The sequence below is a fragment of the Hippopotamus amphibius genome, chromosome 1 (genome assembly GCF_030028045.1).
Source record: "Hippopotamus amphibius kiboko isolate mHipAmp2 chromosome 1, mHipAmp2.hap2, whole genome shotgun sequence".
In the NCBI taxonomy this organism is placed as follows: domain Eukaryota; kingdom Metazoa; phylum Chordata; class Mammalia; order Artiodactyla; family Hippopotamidae; genus Hippopotamus; species Hippopotamus amphibius.
Genome location: NC_080186.1, coordinates 61,029,048 through 61,049,035, shown reverse-complemented (window position 1 = coordinate 61,049,035; position 19,988 = coordinate 61,029,048). Strand labels below are relative to the sequence as shown.

At 35.2% G+C, this 19,988-nt stretch overlaps 2 protein-coding genes across 2 annotated transcripts in view; one reads left to right on the top strand and one right to left on the bottom strand.

The window, feature by feature from the left end:
- SPATA1 (spermatogenesis associated 1) overlaps window positions 1–2,675 on the top strand; it is a 40,617-nt gene extending 37,942 nt beyond the window's left edge. Inside the window, 2 exon segments of the mRNA XM_057714887.1 lie at window positions 2,455–2,467; window positions 2,470–2,675. Of these exon segments, the coding sequence (XP_057570870.1) occupies window positions 2,455–2,467; window positions 2,470–2,549 (93 nt within the window). The 3' untranslated portion in view covers window positions 2,550–2,675.
- On the bottom strand, window positions 1,254–17,751 carry CTBS (chitobiase). Its single transcript, XM_057714864.1, has 7 exons — window positions 17,543–17,751; window positions 14,639–14,777; window positions 13,943–14,151; window positions 7,479–7,650; window positions 5,729–5,826; window positions 5,197–5,343; window positions 1,254–1,933 (listed from the first exon to the last, which is right to left on the bottom strand). Exons 1-7 carry the CDS (start codon window positions 17,714–17,716, stop codon window positions 1,733–1,735), a joined length of 1,140 nt encoding a protein of 379 aa, XP_057570847.1. The 5' UTR covers window positions 17,717–17,751; the 3' UTR covers window positions 1,254–1,732.
- Between the last annotated feature and the right edge of the window lie 2,237 nt (window positions 17,752–19,988).

Here is a 19,988-nt window from a genome sequence, read left to right as displayed (position 1 = left end):
GATTTGTTTTACCATAGTTCTTTGTTTCCTATAAATTATGTTTTACATCTTTTCCATTTTCATATGGTTATTGTACAGTGTTTCAGAAAATATTAGATGTAAAAAAGCAAAATGATGGCTATTTGGCTATTTTTGAAGGTTTCAAATTTATTACATATTATTTTACAGTACTATATTTTATCATTTTTATTTTTAATAGTCTTAAAGTGTAATACCTAGTATGACTGTAAAATGAAAAGTCATATTTTAATAAATATAAATCTAACTTGCATCCACAGCTGTGATAGAGATTAGTACTAAGGATTTAAATTTTTAAAATTTATTTAAAAAATACAAAGACAATAGTAATTCAGCAAATACTATGGAAAATGGTTAGTTTTACTTTGCCATAAATAATTGTGCAAGTAGGAAATGAAATATTCTCATAACAGATGACTGAATTGTCCTTTATTCCAATTTGGAGAGGGGAAAATGTATAGGGAAGGCAGGATTTACATAAATCCAGAGTTCAAGGATGCAGATTTCTCTCTCTCTCTCTTTTTTTTTTTGCAGCCATTTACTTTTAAAGCTTTTTTTTTTTCAATGCTACTTCAAAACTGGCTTATTTTCACAAGCATTCCCTCCCCACCACCATTTTTTTAAGCTCTTTATTGTAATATAATTTCTTTACACTGTTGTGCCAGTCTTTGCTCTGAGTATTTATAGGAACTAATATAAGTGCTACACAATATTCTTCTTAATTGCCTTGAGAAAAGTAACAGAGACCTCTGTACATTTTTTTGCACAAAATGTCTCTTTTAGAAAGAAAAAACCAATTGAGAAACCAATGTCTTTAGATAATTAAAAATAAAATGCAGATATAGAAAATGAAAAAAAATTTAACCATGGAAATAAAACTAACCAAAAAATATATTATAGATGTCCATAAATGAAGGAATATTAATAATTGGAAGAGTAAATGACAACTAATAGAATCGAGTTCAATAAGTTTTTCATAAACGTTTCAGATATAACCTCAAAAAAATAATTTAATTGGAAAACATTAGGTAGCTCTAACCTACTAATTCAAAATATTACTACCAAGTAATCTTCTTGTATTTTCTAAGTATTTTCTAAAGATCCTTTATAGTTGTTCCCCTTCTCCCCCTGGAGGCTTAAGTGAGTTTAATTCAGGTGACTCAGAGAACATAAGTGGTATATGGAGTCAGAAAGCAGAAAAATTATTTGCATCAAATGAGCCGAAAGAAACAAAATTGCAGGTTTTAAATTTAGATTTATTGAATAAAAAGTACAGAGGAAATCGATTCCCAAAGACTAAATTTTTAAAAATTTATTTCTAAGCAAACAATTTCTACTTCAAATTATACATATTTTAAAAATTAGCATTGATGTGTAAGCATATATTTTAATATCATGGGGAAAATTTTAGCATAATAAAATTCTGAAAGCAGTTGTTTCCAACTATAGTATTAAACATCTTACAAAGGAATATTTGATATGGTAAGTTGACTTGTTTTTTACCTTTATGTTGCTGTACACTGAAGATATAAATAGGTAAGCATTTTTCAAATTCAAACAAAGCATTTCTTTATTCTTTATCTGTTTTTGAGTATACTAATAACTAAAATATATAGCAACGTGAAAAAAGGTATACATTTTTTAATCTCTTCAAGGAACTAGATCTATTTAAACAGTTCATTTTTCTAAATGTTAATAGGTTAACAAAAGATGTTCATCTCTGCCACAGCTTTGGTTTTAAGGCTTTCCACATTGCTGCAGTTTGCTGTTTGGCTATAGCATCTCCAGAGTAGTCAAGACAGTTTGCATGCCACATGCCAATGCCCAGTAAGCCATGGTTTTGTACATATGCTGCCTTTAGAGAAATGCTCTCAGGGTCATCATACCACACTTGATGAAAATGGCCAGCCTGATCCTATACGATAAAATTAAAATGTAACTTTAAAATATTCAGTACAATAAGAGGGAAAAGTGTTTCTTAAATCCAATGATTCAGAAGGATACAATGAAATAATAAAAATTTTAGGGCATATGTAATAGTTTCCATAGTTCTATAATGGATACTTTCTAGATATCATTGCTTGTGGCACTTTTACAACCATAGAGATTACACAGATGAGCCTCCCAATATATCCTCTTTAAAGTCCTTCTCATGCCCTAAGATTCTTTCCTTGCTGTGATTTGATGATTATCAACCAAGATGTACACATCTGAATCAGTTGTGAGGGTTTTTAAAAACAGATGCATGGGACCCACACATGAAACCTGTTGGATCAAAATCTTCCAGGGCTGGTGCTATAACGTATATTTACTTGTTTCTTTGTGTTGTGTTTTAATGTTCCATTAGGTGATTCTAATATGTAGCCAAGGTTAAGGAGGATCACTGCTTTTGTTCTCTAAAACCAGCTTATACACTTTTTTTGTATTCCCTTACAGTTCCTGGAAATGTGCTCATTAGGAGCTCAACAGGTGATTTTGTTTACGATGAATCAGTCAAATCAAAAGGTAATGGCAATGGACGAAGAAAATAGCTCCTTTTCTAGGTCTTACAGAACTGAGTCTAAGAGTCTGTTGGGTCTGGACCCCATGGGTGACTTAGGCACACACCTGATTAAGAAGCACAGACTAGAAGCTGATCTTATGCTCACCTTCTACCCTGTAAAGTCCTTCTCCCCAGCATCACTTGCCTCTGTCTAGTACTAAACAGTCTCTTTTAGAAGGTATGTAAGCTATGGGTAAAGGATAAAAGAAAGAGGAAAGGAGCAGAATTAGGCGGAAGGAAAAAAGATAGGAAGTAAAAAATAGAATGATCTGTGATTTAAAATAATTTACTTATTTATATATATATATATATATATATATATCTGGCAATTCTTTAAAGGCAATTCTTAATGAATACCAGTAATATTTTTATTTATGGTAGCACCACGAGAATTAGAATCATCTCCTAAGATGACTGCTTTAAAAGACAATAGTCACTTGGTAAATGAATAAGCTATGGTATATTTAAGTATAGTAGATTCATTACATACAAGCATATCTCATACTCTATCTTACATTGCATTCTTTAAAATCTTTAGAACTAGAAAAAGCTATACATGCTCTAGTACCAGTTGTGATTCAATATTAAAAGGCAACTTGCAAAACCTGTACCTAAATATAGAAAGATTTATTTTTGTAGAGTCGGGGCAAACCCAAAGGCTTAAACCTTTGAGTTTTGCCATCATTTGAGCTAGTAATTTGAGCCTTTTTTTTGTTAAGAAATTTCAAATGCCTCAAATAGCGACAGATCAAAGGATGAAAAACTGAGTATGTGTAAGTTTGACATATGCCTGGTTAAGGAATATATGCCTCCAAGAATATTGAGTGCAAGCTGAAGCTCCTGTTGCTGAGAGAGCATAAGAAAGCAGAATGTTCTCTTCACTTAAAACAGAAACTTGATTTGGGTTGCTGCGGAATTTTACAATGAATGAAGAAGAACAAATTGCTTATAACTAGATGGTTATCTGAAGAGCCATTAAATGAATGGTTTTCAAGGCTCATCAAAATGTTTCCTGAGTTCTAAAATCTTAAAGAATGTGTCTTCTTGTGCATTTAGTATACAATAGGTCAGGAATTACAAAAAACAGTACATCATAGGGGAAGCTATTTATTCTAAATTATATATTTCCAATTGTTTAAACAGACCCGTTACCAAACTGATATCCATGAAACACTGTTCCCCTGAATGTTTCTAAGAGTATGAGGAAACAGGGTTCTACGTTAAACAATTAAATGGCTTTATGTACTGTAGTACATCTCAAATCCTTAAATATAATGTTATACATTATAAATCTCCAAGAGAGACTTACAGTATGTAGTGTTTTCCAAATATATTTGGCCATAGCACATGTGTGTGTATTTGTGTGTGTGTGTTTGTTTTTTTAGTATATTCTAAGTTTAATTTAATCTTTAAAGTTAAAAAAATAACACAATTTTAAAGGTTACTTGCCATTTACAGTTATTACAAAATATTGGCTCTATTCCCCATGTTGTACAATACATCCTTGAGCCTACACCCAACAGCTTGTACCTCCCACTCCCCCACCCCTATATTGCCCATTCCCCTGCTCTTCCCACTGGTGTGTGTGTGTTGTGTGTCTGTGTGTTATTAACAGTTCCCAGAACAGAGTTCTATCAATACTGTTTGGTAAAGACAGGATCACAATATACCCTGGTTTAATTAATAAATTTATACTTTAGGCTCTAAAGTTTAAAAAGGTCTACACTAAAGCTCTCTACATAATTGATATTTAGGCATGCACACATATATCAACTATAATTTATTAAATATGTATATTTGCAGTCATTTTTGTAAATGGGTACCAGACCACTAGAAAGAAATATAAATTCTTGCCGGAATTAACATTCATCGTATCACTTTAGGGTTCCTTTAATAGTAACATAATCCAAGGTAAATTCAAAGATGGTTTGTATTTAGATTTTTGAGATGTGAAAAAGTTTTTATTATGCTAAAGGTAAACTATGGAAAATATAACTTTTCTTTGCCCCTTTGGTATGGCAATTCCTATTTATCAAATACTACCTGACAGAATTGCTGGTCATTTACTCTGTTCAAGTTTCTGCTTGTAATATTTTTCTGTCTCTAATTTTTAATATTGTTTATAATTTGTTTAATATCACATAGTTTGAATTGTGGAATAAATTTGAAATGATAACATTTTCCATTGTAAAGTCCATGATGATGCATCTTCTGTTCTCAATCTCATTCCTCCCTATACAAGAGCCTCATCAGAATCTTGAGACTACTTTCAAATGGAGGTTTTCAGAGCAAGTAATTTATTTTGGTCCAAAGCTCTTTCAAAAGCCACAGACATCATTTATAATTGTCAACTCTTAAGGAAATCCTGTTTGTGATACACATGTTTTTATTTTATCATCCAAAATGACAAGTGGCCCATGCAGAGCAGTTCAACTATTAGCATAACTTGAATTGCTCACAAGGGAAATAAAGTTCCTGATTACACAGATTCAAAGACAAGTCTACTCATGTCAACAGCAGTCTGTATGTTGTACCCTATAAGAAAACTGATAGAAAATCTTACTATCAAATATGTAATTATGAAAATACACAATTATGAAAACTAATAAAGATTCACAACTTATGAAAAGTCTTACCTGATAGTGATAATAAGGAGACTGCTGATTTTTATCCCACAGTCTTCCAGAAGTAGAACTATTTATTTGCTTCATAATAATTTGATAGGGCACCTGATGGTGTACAGCACCCTTACAGGGGTATTTTGCAGTGGTACAAACATGATCCTAGAAATGCAAAAATGTTCATGTTATAGATTAGGTAATTAAGCAAATCTTAAGAGCCAAATCCAAAAATATATTAGAAAGTATTTATTAGATATAAAATATATACTATAAATAGATAGCCGGACCATACAGAATAAAAGTTAAATTTCATTATTAAATAGAAATATAATAACATTCAAAAACTTGTATGGGATTTAATTATTTAAAATAAACTGTCTACTTTTTAGTCTCAAACTATACTAAATAAACTCTCAATACAGTATATGTATGCTATATAGAGAGAAGTTTCTAAATTCTAAATAAAATAGTTTATATAGAGGAAACAAAACAGGCTCTAAAAAATATAATAGAGAAAAAAATTGCATAAGAAATGATCTGTTCTTACCACTGATAGACTTTGGCAGGTATAATCATAACCATACCAGGGAATACCCATTACCAGTTTCTTAGGGTTAATGCCTATCTTGATGTAGTCATCATATCCTAATCAAATAGGGACAGAAAAAGCATATTTTTTTTTCTCTTCATATGTCTACTAATGTGTTCATACAAGCTATGCAACCACTCAGAATCCAAGTTTGTAACAACAGGTACATTTATGCAAAATACTAATACAGTGTTTCTCTAATATATTATAAAAGTCATCCCTTAAGAACTATAAATTTTTATCACTTTCTAAACAATTTCTTTTTGAATAATAGAAAACATTCAAAACAATTAAGACCAAATTGAAGCAAAAAATTCACAAAATTAATTTTAGGAACAATGACATATTTAAGGAAAGCATGCTAATTGTGTCTATTAACTGCTGAGCCATAGATTTGGTATTCTAGATTCTAAAGCTTTAAAAAAGTTCTGTAAGTCTTAAACTTTCTGGCAGAGGTGGTCTCACAATTGCTTATAGAACACACAGGTGTTCCACATTTTATCAATATCCTATAAGCATAAATTACCGCTCGGGATAAGGAATGATCCCATCTTACTTTGTAGCAAATAATCTGTAGTTATAGGAAATAAAGAGAAAAATGAACAAATTCCTGGTACTATCAAGACCTTTCTTTCCCATGCTGCAAAATATGTTTTCCCACCAAGATACGTTCCAAGATTAGCTAGAATATTGAGTTGAGTAAATTTGCTGCTTTTCAGAGCCTTTAAAGTTATTGTGTACTGTTAAATATCCAAGAGAGGGGTAGAGTATGCATCATTTCCCAAATATATTTGATAATGAAACTTTTATTGATAAATATAATTATCATCTTTCATAAACACAGTTTGCAAACATTGGATTAAATAATTATTTTGTATTGTAACACAAATTATTTTTCAAATTTTAAATAGTATATGCTTACGATCAGACTATTCTATGCAGACAATTAGGACATGATAAAATGAGGCCAGGTTCTATGATTTTTACCTCTATATGAAAAAGAAAAGAATTTTTATTTATTACTCAACACAAACAATGCCAACTATCTCAGAAAATCTCACTGAAGTCCAAAAGATAGCAAGCAATCTTTTATTCAGTTGGTTGTTGGGATACAAACCAATCCAAACTTCAGAAAGGATAATGCAAAGATGACATCATATAAATGACAGATCAGAAGCACTCTTAATTCTAACAGGAATATAATTTTTAATGTAGCATGGGTACTAATAGTAAATGTCAATAAGATAAAGCCAATCCTATCAATCATGTATAATAGGTACTCACATTATAGCCACCTTTGCTATTAAGTTATTTAATCCTGGTTATTTCAACAAAAATACTCTGTCAAATTCTAAATAAACAAATATCTTCATGTAGCTTTCTGACAAGAGTGTTGACTTGAAGTTAGAACACCTGTTTGAATTCCAACCATATAATACTTAACAGCTGTGCAATCATGAGAACTTACCCTTTATCTCATCCATAATAGAGGGCTAACATAATATACCTATCCCACAAGATTTTTAGAAGTAATTGAAAACTTCAAAACTTTAAAACTTTTTGTAAACTTTAAAGCTCTCAAATTAAGAGGTTCTCCCGTTGCAAATGGAAAAGGTATACAAATGACTTAGGAATACTAAAATATATCTTAATGTTTGAGATTATAGAATTAATATTACTGATAAATGATCATTTTGTGAATTCTTACCAGTTAATGTCTGAGTATAGGCAGAATTGGCTCCTGCAATACATTTTGACCAGACCAGACCTCGTTCATCATAAGACATCACAAAGAGAAAGTCACAAGCATCTGCAATTCCAGTATAATTATAGCACCTTCTACCCATGCATTTTGGAGACCAAGATACATCAAAAGTTACCTGTGGAAAAGCCATTTTATGTAACATGATCAAATATGCATATTATGGCACATGTTTTGTTGATTATATATTCTCTTGCCTCATGTTACACCCCCCGCTCCCAAAAAAAGAACCACTTATGTATATGAGCGTAGGGTTTGACATGTACGGAACTAGAACAATTCCAAGAAATATATTTTTTGCCAACACAGAGTGACCCAGACATATATTTTGGACAATGTTTTGGATATATATTTAGATAATGGACATATATTTGGACACAGGCATATTTGGACATATACAATGACCAGGAGCAAGCACTGTGTAGAAGAGGAGTTTTCACTCAAATGCCTTCAGAGAACAGACTAGCAACTCAACTGATTGAAGGAAACTGGTGTAATCACAGTAGGGTGTGGTAGGGCCTATAACAACTAGGGAGTAAAAGCATGCTAAAGGAATTCAAATACAAAAGTTCTTAAAAATATCGTGCAAGCTAAATAGGTCATCTCTTGGCACAAGCTGACTGGACTGTGTTGGGAGATAGAGCCCCTGATTTACAATTACATTACATGGTAGGTTTAGTCCAACATTATAGTTAAAGAGTAGCAGTGTTTTATGGCTACAAGTATAAAATAATCAGTTCAAAGTGTTGAAAAAAGTCACTTAAATGGTCTTATTTTATGGAAACATTCAAATAAAACTTGAGTGATAAATTATCTTTCATTTTGAATAGTGAGCCAGTCCTCCATAAGGATGAATCTCTTTAAAAGATTTATTGCCTTAAGATGTTGGTCAAAGGGTCAAACTTTCAGTTATAAAAGAAATAAGTTCTGAGACCTAATGTAAAAAAAAGATTTATTGCCTTAATTGAATATTAATTAGCTTTATTTTATTAATGTGTCTGCAAATGTTCTAAAGCTTCATTAAAAGTTTTCTTCTTAATTAGGCACTCAATAAATATACTGATTAATATTACAAAAAAACTGAGGTATTTTAGTTAAAATTTTTACACTTTGGCCAATTTGTTCTGCTATAACTCTTTTTTAGGACTTTCTCAAAATTCTCCCTAATTCTCACATTATTAACACTAAAGGAAGCTCTGCTTTGTAAGCATAGGCTTTCCACAAAGTTCTCCAGCAAAATAGGTTATAAAGTGAAATTTTTACATATTGGACTTCATTTTGTCACTGTCTCCTCTTACAAAATGGAAATATAATAAGGTAATAGAGAAAGTGATTACCTGTTAGCTGGTAAATTTCCAATCCATTTTGTAAGTCCTTACCTCTCTCCTGAGCAGTAAGAATATTTTCACCTGGGATTCCTGTCATGGTTAATCTCATGTTTTTGAGAAGGCAGTAGTAGTATATTAGAAAAGAAATCAAAAGACTTTAGTTCTTATCTTGGCTCTCATAGCTAGGTTATTTCATTTTAAATATCTCATCTGTTTTCCCATGTGTAACAATGAAGGTATAGAAAGAATTCTTCAAGAGCGCTTCTAGCTCCTTAATTTGGTGACCACAAATTCTACAGTCCTAAATTGTCATCTTTTCCCAAAAACTCACTTCTTGCAGGGGCTCTATATTAGTCACTTTTTTTTTTTTTTTTTTTTGTACCTAAGCTTTATTTTTAGGAAGAAATCTATCTCCATAGCAGGGGAAATAAGGAAATCCTTGAGTTGTGAAAAAAAAAAGTTGCCTGTTTCCATTAGCTGTTAATAAATAAAGGCTTATTGTACCTCAACCCCAAACTCTAGGTAAGAAAAAGAAAATCCCGCTCATCTTGGGACATAACTAATCCGTCCTAAATACAAACTACATGTAAATAGATCAGCAAGGAAAAATTCAGAGACTTAAAGGATGAGTAATCAAAAAGGAACCAACAAAATGTCTGTACAAAGATTTGTTAAAAAAAAAAAAAAAGAAAAAAGAAAAAAGAAATGAATATAAAAAGCAGAAAGCAAACAAAAAAAAAATACTTAAACTCTGTGGCCACATAGAGAAAAAATTTTGACCATCTTACTGAAAATTTTAAAAACTTATGCTTCTATGACCAAGTACCAGACACAGAGAAACAAGAGCTCATGGAATATAGGGAAAGATAAGAAACTTGTTATTATTGCATGTTAAGTCTTTGAATATTCTAAAACAGTCTTCCCTCCTTCCTAGGTTTTTTCATGCCTTTGATTTGATGGGTCCTGGCACTTTCTAGGTCTCTTCCTAAAGTGGTCAATAGAAGATTTCAGACACTGCTCAAATGGTCCTTAAATGGTTTGTTGGCTGCAGATGTCCAATCCTGCCACTGTGGAAGGAAGTTTCTCTTGTATTCTGATTTCCATCATTCATCATCAAACAAGTGTTTTGTCAGTTAAAATTTTAAATATTAGTCACTTTTTTCTGCTCACCAGTTTAAGAATCTTTGGGCCATTTTCTGACTCTTCTTCCCTCACACCCCATAACTAATCTCACATTTTCCTTTGGGTGGCCTCTTAAAATTGTTCTGCCCCTTCCTTTCCATTAATTAACTAATTCAATGAATATTTATTGAACACTTGCTGAGTGTTAAGGTTATGCCATCATCCCAATTCAAACCATAAATTCTAAGTTATTGGATTATTGGGTTAGTCCTTACAGATCTCTCTTTCTCCTCTAGACTTTTTTACATTCCACCATAATCTTCCCCAAATACATTCTATACGTTACCCATTACATACAGAATAAAATGCATAGTCTTCAGTGTGACATCCTGGATCTTCCACAATCTGGTTCATCTTGGCAACTGTGCTTCCCATTAACTTACCTAACATGAACTTGACATGGTAGCCCAAATTGTTCTACTTGCCCCTCAAACATGGAAATAGACATTCCTACTGCAAAGTCGTTGCTCCGTCTCTTCCACCTTGCTCTTTCACTATAGCTTAATCAGGACTAGCAAATAAATTCCTACACATCAATTCTACCCTATTAACAACAGCAATCTAGAGAATGAAGGAAAAGTTTCTGAGACCATAATTTGTGAGGAGAGGAGTACAGTGGCCTGTATACCAGGTGTTTGCTATTCTTAATCTAAATTGTACTCATCTGAAAAGTTGAATTCCACACTGACAAAGCTTCCCTACTTGTATAAAGCCACAGAGATGTTGATCGCTAGATCATTTATTATTTCTCCAGCCATTCTCAAATTCATGTTTGACCAACTATACCAGAATCACACTTGGTAAAAATACAGCTCCTAGAATCTATACCAGAATCAGCTTCTGGGGATATGTTTAACAAGAACTCCCAGGTGATTCTGACATAAATTTAGAGTCATTAGTTTATACTATACATATCCTACTTAACTAGATTTAAAATTTTGAAAGGAGGTATCATTCATATATTCAATAAATAATTTTTAAACGTTGTGTTACACATCAAGGAACTGGTCCCTGCCTTCAAAAACCTCACTGTCTAGCCTAGCAGTTTTTTCTCAGCTTTACTGAGGTATAACAAATAAAATTGTAATATGTTTTAAGTGTACAACCTGATGATATGCATATATATGGAAAAGAATTCCCATCAAGTTAATTGACATAGCCATCACCTTGTTTATTTATTTATTATTAATTTATTTATTTGGGTGATAACACTAAAATTCTACTCAGCAAATTTCAATTATACAATACAGTATTATCAACTATAGTCATCATGTTATGCAGTAAATCCTCAGGCCTTATTCATCTAATAACAAAGTTTATACATTTTACCAGCCTATCCTTTTGGTCTAACTACAGTTTCCTTATTGATGTTTTGCTGTTGATAATCTGCCTGAATAATCTGTCCATTGCTGAAAGTGCAGTATTAAAGTCCTCTACTAATATTATATTGCCGTCTGTTTTTCCCTTCAGACATCTTAATGTTTAATATATTTGGATGCTCTGATGTACGGCGTATAAATATTTACAATTGTTATATCCTCTTGATGAACTGACCCTTTTATCATTTTATAATGAACTTTGTCTCTTATTACCATTTTTGGCTTAAAGTCTATTTTGTCTGAAATAAATATAGCTACCCCTGCTTGCTTTTGGTTTCAGTTTGCCTGGAATAAGTTTTCAGTCCTTTCAGTTTTAGTCTATGTGTGTCCTTAAAGCTGAAGTGAGTCTCTTATAGGCAGCATATAGTTGGATCTTGTTTCTTTTTTCATCCATTCAGCCACTCTATGTCTTTTAATTCAAGAATTTAGTCCACTTCCATTTAAAGTAATTATTGATAGGTTTTTACTTCATATTGCCATTTTGTTCATTGTTTTCTGGCTATTTTCTAATTCCTTTGTTCCTTTCTTTTCTTGCTCTCTTCCTTTGTGATTTGATGATTCCCTGTAGTGGCATGCTTGATTCCTTTCTGATTTTCTTTTGTGTATCTAATGTAGGTTTTTGCTTTGTGGTTATCATGTGGCTTACATTAAAAAAATTTTTGTAACTGTATGGTGATGGATGTTAACTAAGACTTATTGTGGTGATCATTTTGCAATATATACAAATACCAAATCATTATGTTGTATACCTGAAACTAATATAATGCTATATGTCAATTATATTGAAATAAAATAATTTAAAAAAATATAACAGTATTTTAAGCTGTTAACAACTTAGAACATATACAAAAACTCTACAGTTTTATACTCCACCAACCCCACATTTTATGTTTTTGACGTCAAAATTTACATCATTTTTTATCGTGTGTCCACTGACAAATTTTTGTACAGTTTTTTTTTTAAGAAGGAAACATCCTAATGTGTTCCTTTATAATTTCTGTAATATACTTTTCTATTGACATATAATTTACAGTGTTGTGTTTAGTTTCAGGTGTACAGCAAAGTGATTCAATTATACATATACATACCTATTCTTTTTCAGATGCTTTTCCATTATAGGTTATTACAAGCTATTGAATATAGTTCCCTGTGCTACAGAGGAGGTCCTTTTTGTTTATCTATTTTGTATATAGTAGTGTGTATATGTTAATCCCAAACTACGAATTTATCTCCCCCCTACCTCCCCCCACCACTATCCCCTATGGTAACCATAAGTTTGTTTTCTATGTCTGTGAGTCTATTTCTGTTTTGTAAATAAGTTTATTTGTATCATTTTTTAGATTCCACACATAAGTGATATCCTATGATATTTGTCTTTGTCTGACTTACTTTATTTAACGTGATAAACTCTAGGTCCATCCATGTTGCTGCAAATGGCACTATTTCTTTTTTGTGGCTAAGTAATATTCCATTGTGTATATATACCACATTTTCTTTATCCAGTCATCTGTCAGCAGACATTCAGGTTGCTTCCATGTCTCGGCTATTGTAAATAGTGCTGCTGTGAACATTGAGGTGAATGTATCTTTTTGAATTACAGTTTTGTCTGGGTACATGCCCAGGAGTGGGATTGCAGGATCATATGGCAACTCTATTTTTAGTTTTTTAAGAAACCTGCATACTGTTCTCCATAGTGGCTACACTAATTTACATTCCCATCAACAGTGTAGGAGGGTTCCTTTTTCTCCACACCCTCTCCAGCATTTATTTTTTGTAGACTTTTTAATGGTGGCCATTCCGACTGGTGTGAGGTGATACCTCATTGTAGTTTTGATTTGCATTTCTCTGAATAAGAATCTCTGGGAGTGGGATCCAGTTGTATGTGTGTGTGTTTAATTTTTTTTTAAGATTCCTGCTTATCTGGGTATATGACCAGTTTTGAGAATCACTGATCTGAGGCCACATTGTCCTTTTGTTACTCATACATTGCTTGGCAAGATGCCTTATGTTGTGACCTTCAGCTCTGATCATGCTCACTATGGTGGCAGGGAAGAATACTTTTGTCATAGCACTGACAAGTTCTATGGAATTAGGCTTTGAGCCTTACCAGGCCTTGGGTGCTTTGCAGAGTAATTCAGAGTCTATGGAGCTAGTGAGACACTTCCCCAGAACTACCTCTACTCTTAGGCAAGCACTATTTCTGTCGTACACTAATGAAAGCAGGGCCTGGGCAGCTAAGTCCTTCCTAATTCCTACTGCCTATCTAATATTTCTAACCCAGCTGCAAGGCAAGTAGGTGGGGGCAATTCCAGTATTGTATCCTGATGTGAATAAAGAACAAATTTGGCAACTTAAAATTTTATAAAATTTCTTAAGAACCTCAAAAGTTCTAGAAAATTTTTTAGGATGTGCTGAAACTCTTCTTACTCAATGAAATGGAGATTCTATTTGTCATACCTTCATGAATACATTTTGATAGGAAAAATAAGGGGCTTCCAAAAAACAAGAAATGAATTTTTACCTGTGATCCCTCAATTTCACGATGGAAAGAGTCTGCAGTTTCTTTGACTAAAGCAGTTAATGCATAATATTCAGGTGATGAGTGAGCAACTGCTTGCTCTATGTCTAGATTAATTCCATCCATATATTGTTTTTTGGCCAGCTCAACTTGTCGAGCTATCCAGGATGCTCTGAAAGTAGCATTAACAATAGCCTTTACAGATACATCTCCTATGGAAGAAATATATATTTTTTGTACATATATGCTTTTCACAGTTTAATAAAATTTACTTCACAAACCCATTCCAAAGAGATCTAGATGTCTTTAAAACATCTCATAATTTTGGAATACTAAGCCCCGAATTTAAGTTTTCCAAATGAAGAAATAATATATCAAAATCACAGAAAATCATTAGTCATTAATCTCCTAAATAATCATTATGAATAATTAGTAATATTCTCAAATTAAAAGCAGGAATCATGGACTAAGTGTCATCATGCTAATTAGGATTCATATTTTGCTCAAAACCATACAGTGGTTTACTTAATTCTTTAAAACTATCTATACCTGAGAAATGAATTAAAACAGTATCTAAGATTAATTTTAGGATACTGAAAAATATAAACATAAAAAGAATTTTTTGGAAATTCAGCATCGCTGATGATGCAAGTAAACTTACCAGTTGGCTAAACACATCTGGTAAAAACTGTAACTCACCTTTTAGCACTACTCTGGCTCCTTTTGAATGAGCGTAGCACATAAGTTCTGAGTCATAATTTGAAAAAAGTACCACAGTTGTAATCTGTGACCAGTCATAATATTTCCAAGTTTTATGTCCAACATCAAACACAAAGACCTGCCAAAACAAAAGGGATAAGCACCCTCACTTAAACCAAGAAGACTATCATGCTGACCACCCAAAGTAATAATTAAACATTGATCATATGCCAGGCACTGAGAGAACAACAGTGAATAAGACATAGGGGTCCCACCAATTAATTGGTGGCAGAGGAAATTAGCGGGTCCTGGAAAGTAGGAGAGGGTAGGCTAGGAAGAAGTAGTGGCAAGTGCTAAGGCCTGGAGGCAGAGAGAGCATGGTGGTTTGTATGGCTGCTGCCTCGAATTTGGAGGGAAACAATAGTGAAGAGCCTGAGGGTGGTAGGCAGGGTTAAATCATGAAAGGACTTGAAGCCCTTTTGTGAAATTATCCAGAGGGAAAGGGTTTTCAAAAGAGAATATACATATTTTAGGTATGCATTTTAGAAAAATCCCTTCAGCTGAAGTGAGAAATAGTTTAAAGACAAGCTAAAACTGGAGGCAGAGTATCTAAGCTTTGGAAGAATACAGGCAAGAGATGATGGTGACCTCAGCTAAAGTTGTGGAGCAGCAGAGATTATGAGATAAAGGAATAAATCTGGAAGATCCTAAGAAGGCAAAATTAACAGGACTCTGTGACCAGTTGAATGCGTAAGGTAAGAGAAAGGGAGGAGGTTGAGAATACTCAAGTTTCTGGCTGCTGCAGATGGACTCATAGATACTGTATTTACTGTGAATGATCTTTGGTGAGCCTGACTTCTTAGAATAGTACTCAAGTTAAAAGCTAAGGTGGCTGATGTTATGTTTCTCCTGTATTTTTTCTCCACAGATAATATTAGAAGCACTGATCATTTTTATACTTTATTCCAAATAAGGTGTTACTGCATTGATTTAGCAAATATTTATTGAATCCCAATAAGGTATAGGCAGGGTATATTGCTAGGCCTTAGTGACACAGACCAGGTCCAGTGGTTATTTAATGCAATAGTGTTAAGGGCTACATGGAAATGCAGGGCACCATGACAGCATATAAAGGGGACCTGTGACCCTGGTAGGGCAGGAAAACTTCTCTGAGGACTACACTCTTTAGGGGAGGACTGAAATCTGGGGAATGACCTAGACAGGACAGAGGAGGGGTACCAATGCACAAAAAAGAGCATTCTCAGAAGAGGGAACAAAAAAGGGCAAAGGTCTCAATACCTCAGAAGAATTCTGAATTTCTGGAGCCTAAAGAAGGTCAGTGTGACTAGAGCACAGAAATCCTGAAAATACATGGAAACAGATGAAACTGCTGAGGTAAGTGATGGCAAGATCAAGTAGGGCTTTGTAGACCACTGAGGAGTTTCTATTTTCTCCTGAGATGAATGGGAAGTATTAGAGTATCTTAAGCAGAGGATCATAAGATTTCATTAAAAATGAGAGAGACAGACAGACAGTTGGGGGGGAGAGAGAAAGGGAGAGTGATATCGATCACTGGGCCACTGTGAGGAGAATGGTTGGGGGAGGATGGGAGAGCTAGCTATAAAAAATTAAACCAGACTTTTCCTAATTTTCAATCTCTTTTTTGGTTTTTTGTTTATTTTTCAGAACTAACTGTGCATAACATTTTTCTACTAGTCAGCTCCCCACTGAAATAATAAAAATTACAAAATGTGAAATTGAACAACCCACTGTTTTTAGACTTCTTAGCATCATATTTACATCGCAAACCTTACCCCTATTTCAATTCTGATAACTAAGATTGAATTTGTTAAAAATATACAGAGAGCTTGTGATATAATAGAAACCCTAAGAAATAGCTTGATGAACCAACTGAATACATAAGGGAAAAAGTAATGCAGTCTAGTCTTTAGTCTCTAATGAAAAATAGAGGTCATTAGAGAGAAAAGACCATTTACCACTAACATACAAATGAACAAAATTTGGCTTCTTTGCATAATTGGTTTTCTAAATGCCTACAGACACCACCTAACCTGCCAAGAGATACTGGGTGCTACAGAAAGTCAGATGCTAGGCTTCCACATTAGGTAGGTTCTCCATAAACACTTCCACCATTTTTACTTCTAAGCAATTTATATGTACTTTTTTCTTAATTGACATTTTAATGTCCCTGCCTCAAGCACAATCTGCTAGATTAAGAACTGGCAATTGTCGCTATGTTTACACAAAAATTGCTCTTTTGGACTAAACTTTTCCACCTGCCTGATGTGTCCAGTTCCTGCTGCAGTCATCAAACTCTAGGCAGAGGAGTGGCCTTCACACTACCTCCTAAAAGGTGTTTGCTTAAAGCTGCCCAAGGCCCTATAAATTGTTAGGTGGGTAGAAGGAAAATTTACTTAAAGACCTATTCTTATCTCCCTTCTTGGGTGGCAGGTATAGGAAAGCAAAGTAAGCAGAACGTTCAGTCTTCCACTGAACCGTGGGAGTGCTGAGATTCTTTCAAACTCATCCTCAGTTCTCTTGGAAACCAATGGGTCTTGCTACTTAGGGAGCATCTCCTTACCAGAGTGCCTCAGGAGAGGCACAACAGGGCAATGCAAGGAGCTTGCACTTGGAGTCAGATCTGGAGTCAGATCTGGGTTGGAATACTTACTGTGAGACCTGGGAGGAGTTAACCTCTCTGAGCCGAAATTTCCTCATCTTTAGGACTGAAGGAAATCCGTGAACAGAAAGGCCCTCCGCGAGCGGTCAAAGTTAGTTTTGCACCCCCAACACCTCTTTTTCGGGCTCCGTTATTCTACTGTATCTCCTCTTAGGGCCTTGAGGACCAGACCTGGAGGATCAAGGGAGAGAGAGGCCACTGACCTCGAAGTCGGGGCGGTGGGTGATGGGATGGCACAGCGCTGGGTCCTGGCAGGGGCAGTCGGCCCCGGCCCCGACGCGCAGCGCCAGGAGCAGCGGCAGCAGCAGAGGGGCGAGTCCGCGGGTCCCACGCGGCGAGGGAACTGGGCGCCGGCTCCGGAGCTGAAGCTGGGCCATGCTGGCGGCTCACCAGGCAGCGAACCGGTTCGGGATTCCCCGGCCCGGCCTGCCTTATGGAAGGCAGGGGCGCGGTGGGGCGGGGCAGGGGAGGAGCTGGGCGATCGCCAAGCCCCGGGGGATCTGGGGCTGCGGGAAAGAGGGACAGAGGCCAGGGCGGCCCCAGCACTGCAAGCCCAGGGAGCCAGGGTCTCGGTGCGCGGCCGACCGTTGACTCAAGTATATATTGCGTACCATTTATGTGCCTCTCTTTGGCTCTGTGTCATAGTTGTTTGTGTCCTCCTTGTGAAGTCTGAAGCTGGAGGGAGTCCTCAAAATGGAGAAGTAGGGTGCCTTGCAAGGGATGACTGTACTACATGGTTGAAATGGCCCAAAGATGTTGAACGTACGGCTATCTGTTGAATTGAGACAGCGGTTTGAATACGACCTCTAATTTCACTTTCTCCCGTGCTTAAACTCCAGTGAAAACCTGAACCTACAAGGGCAGGGAGATGACAGCAACATTTTGGAGGTTTGAAAGCACAAGTATGAAGGGTAAGTGCCCTAAGCCCCAACAGTGCAGATATTTGAGAAACAACCCAGTTTAAACCATAGAATCTTCAAAAGGTTCTGAAACTGCAAGAGGTGTCTGAGCAATTAGGAGTGAAGGGGAGAATGGAGGTTAGGATGTCCAAAAATAAAGGGGATTAAGTGAAAGCTGCTTGAGAAGAAATTAGATCTCTAGAGCCTTTCTCCAGCCTTATGCTTCTGCGCAGCTGCCCCTCTCCCACCCAGGCTGAAGTTTGGAGGTTGAATTCTCTGGGGAGGGTGAATTCTCTGGTACTTGCTTGGGTGCCATACCTAAAATGGGATGTAACTGACTGTGCCTGACCAAAGATATTGGCAACATGCCTCAGATCATCCTATAGTGAAATTAAAAGTCAAAAACACCAGGCACCCACTCAGAGCTCCCTCTCTTTTTACTCTTTATCTCTTACTTTTAATCATGGACAACAAACAAGACAACTGAATAATAGAAAGGAACAACAGAAAAAGGAATATGGAGAAAACAAACATTGTAGGGAGGATACTTGAAAAACAAACAAACAAAAAACAACCTCTCAGTAATATTCCCAGAAGGGTAAGAGAAGCCACAACAGGATGCAATTTTAAAAAAGGTGGGGGGGTGGGGGGGTGGGGTAGGAATAGAAAGAGTTCTTGGAGATTAGAAAGAAGATCACAGAAATGAGGGGAAGGTCACAGAAGATTTCAGCAAAGCAACACAAAAATACTCTTCAAAGAGAAAGAAAATTGGAAGAGTGGTCCAGCTGTGAAGAAATCATCAATTAAGTGATTCAAGAAAAATTCCAGGAACGAAGGACAGGTGTCTTCAGAAGGAAAGGACAAGGAATAGATTCTAAGAGCTTCCAGAGAGAAAAAAAGTCACAAAGTATCAAGAATCAGAATGTCATCAGATTTCTCAACAGCAATACCTAAAGCTCAAAGACAATGAAATAATGCATTTGAAATTCTAAAACAATGTGCTTTCCACTTAAAATTCTGCCAAGTTATCAATCAAGTGGGAAACATGTAAAATTTCAAAATATTGACCTAACATACACTCCAAATGGAGTGTACTAGGCCCTGCCCCCAGAGATTCTGATTCAATGAGTCTGCATGGGGGCCATTTTGAACCAAGAGACCCAGGTGATTGTGATGCAGGTGATTGTGGCATGTAATTTGAGAGTCACTGCCAGGATTCGTGATTTTATAATCTAAAGTACAGCTCTTTGACTTTACATCTCAAAAGCCTTCCCCATTTAGTAGGACAGTATTTCTTATGGGAGCTCACAGTTTTGTTTTGTTTTGTTTCTAGGGATCTATGAATAGCTATGAACTCTCCAGAAAAAGGCATATTCATACAAATTTTGTGAACCATTTTTTTTAGTTTATCTGTGGACCACTAGGTTGCTCTTAGGTATAAGGCTAAGACGTGATGATTCACATTTACTTTCCTGGAGTGGCATTCATAATATTTCTTTTACTGCCACAGTTCACTCATGCCCCATTTTCCAAAACCTGCTCAGTTCCACTCCTTCCCATTCTCCTTATCCACTGCCAGCTTGTTACTCCCACTGCTAACTCTACATATAAAAGTATCACATTTTCCTGAACAAAATATCAGGATATCATGTGAGTCGTGACACTTGATACCAATGACAGAAAACTCAACTTTAGCAAAAAAGTGGAAATTTATGATCTTAAGGAACTAAACATTCATGGGTAGATCTTC